This window comes from Hyaena hyaena, unplaced genomic scaffold, assembly GCF_003009895.1.
Source record: "Hyaena hyaena isolate Hyena2069 unplaced genomic scaffold, ASM300989v1 scaffold_252, whole genome shotgun sequence".
NCBI lineage: Eukaryota > Metazoa > Chordata > Mammalia > Carnivora > Hyaenidae > Hyaena > Hyaena hyaena.
In genome coordinates this window covers 716,606-718,078 of record NW_024080884.1, presented here as the reverse complement: position 1 = coordinate 718,078, position 1,473 = coordinate 716,606, and the positions used below count along the sequence as shown (strand labels likewise).

General features: G+C 49.4%; 1 protein-coding gene across 1 annotated transcript; it reads left to right on the top strand.

Annotated features, from left to right (window-relative positions):
• The first annotated feature begins 213 nt into the window (after positions 1-213).
• On the top strand, positions 214-1,173 carry LOC120240309 (olfactory receptor 1052-like). Its single transcript, XM_039245023.1, has one exon. The coding sequence runs from the start codon at positions 214-216 to the stop codon at positions 1,171-1,173; it is 960 nt and encodes a 319-aa protein (XP_039100954.1).
• The last annotated feature ends 300 nt before the right edge of the window (positions 1,174-1,473 follow it).

Below are 1,473 nucleotides of genomic sequence, written 5' to 3'. Positions count from 1 at the left end.
GATACACAGTTAGTTAGTGCCATAAACAGAATTAGGACTCGGGTCTGTCGGGCTTCACAGTTCCTGTCCTTTCCACTAGGACACGATGCTTCCCATTAGCTTCTTGTGCAGGAAGCCCCGCACCTGCTTAGTGTTCTCCTTCACTGTCTGTGCTCAGTGGTGGACATGCTCGGGTAATCCTGTTTGAGTGATTATCAACTGTCACCTCCACAGATGACACCTGGAGAATTAGCCAGTGCAACAGGCAACCACACTCCAGTTACCCAGTTCATCTTGTTGGGATTCTCCAGTTATGCAGATCTCCAGGAGCTTTTGTTTTTAGTCTTCCTGCTCATTTATGCCATGACACTGATAGGGAACCTGGGAATGATGGCACTCATCTTCGCAGATGCCCGTCTCCATAGCCCCATGTATTTCTTCCTCAGTGTCCTGTCATTTCTAGATATTTGTTACTCATCTGTGGTCACACCCAAGCTCTTGGTCAACTTCTTGGCCTCTGACAAGACCATCTCTTTCGAGGGTTGTGTGGTCCAACTGACCTTCTTTGTAGTGCATGTGACAGCGGAGAGCTTCCTGCTGGCCTCCATGGCCTATGACCGCTTTGTGGCCATCTGCCAACCCCTCCATTATGGCTCTGTCATGACCAAGGAGACCTGTGTCCAGCTGGTAGCCACTTCCTATGCATTTGGTGCCGCCAACTCTGCTATCCAGACTGGGAATGTTTTTGCTCTGCCTTTCTGTGGCCCCAACCAGGTCACACACTACTTCTGTGACATCCCACCCCTTCTCCGCCTGGCTTGTAGCAACACAGCAACAGCAGGGGTGGTCCTCTATATCTTCTCTGCTCTCGTTACCCTCCTGCCTGCTGCAGTCATCCTCACCTCCTACAGCTTGGTCTTGGTGACCATTGGGAAGATGCGCTCAGCAGCTGGACGGGAGAAGGCCCTCTCCACCTGTGCCTCCCACTTCTTGGCCATTGCCATTTTCTATGGCACTGTGGTTTTCACCTATGTTCAACCTCACGGATCTTCTGATGACACCAATGGCCAAATAGTGTCCGTGTTCTACACCATCATCATTCCCATGCTCAACCCCTTCATCTACAGCCTCCGTAACAAGGAGGTGAAGGACGCACTGCAGAGGAAACTCCAGGTCAGTATCTTTCCTTGTTGAGTCCTGCAAGATTATTTGTCAGAATGAGGATGTAGCCGGACTCTCTCACAGAGAGTCGTGACACCAAGGCTTTTCTTTCCAGGAAATAACTTTATTTGTGCTGGCACAGGCTCAGAGGGTTTGTACCCAAAAAAACCTGAATGCTGTGTGGTGTAGCCTTTTAGGCATCTTCTACTTCTTTGTCTCCCATATATGGATAACGTATAGACATACAATCTGACTGGGTGGTCTCATGTTACAGGATTGTGAGCTATGTCATGTACAGACATAAAGAGTTGTGAGGAATGTCACATACGCACA

Excerpts from the sequence above, each read along its gene's own strand:
- LOC120240309 (XM_039245023.1), top strand. The coding sequence starts at position 214 with ATGACACCTGGAGAATTAGCCAGTGCAACAGGCAACCACACTCCAGTT.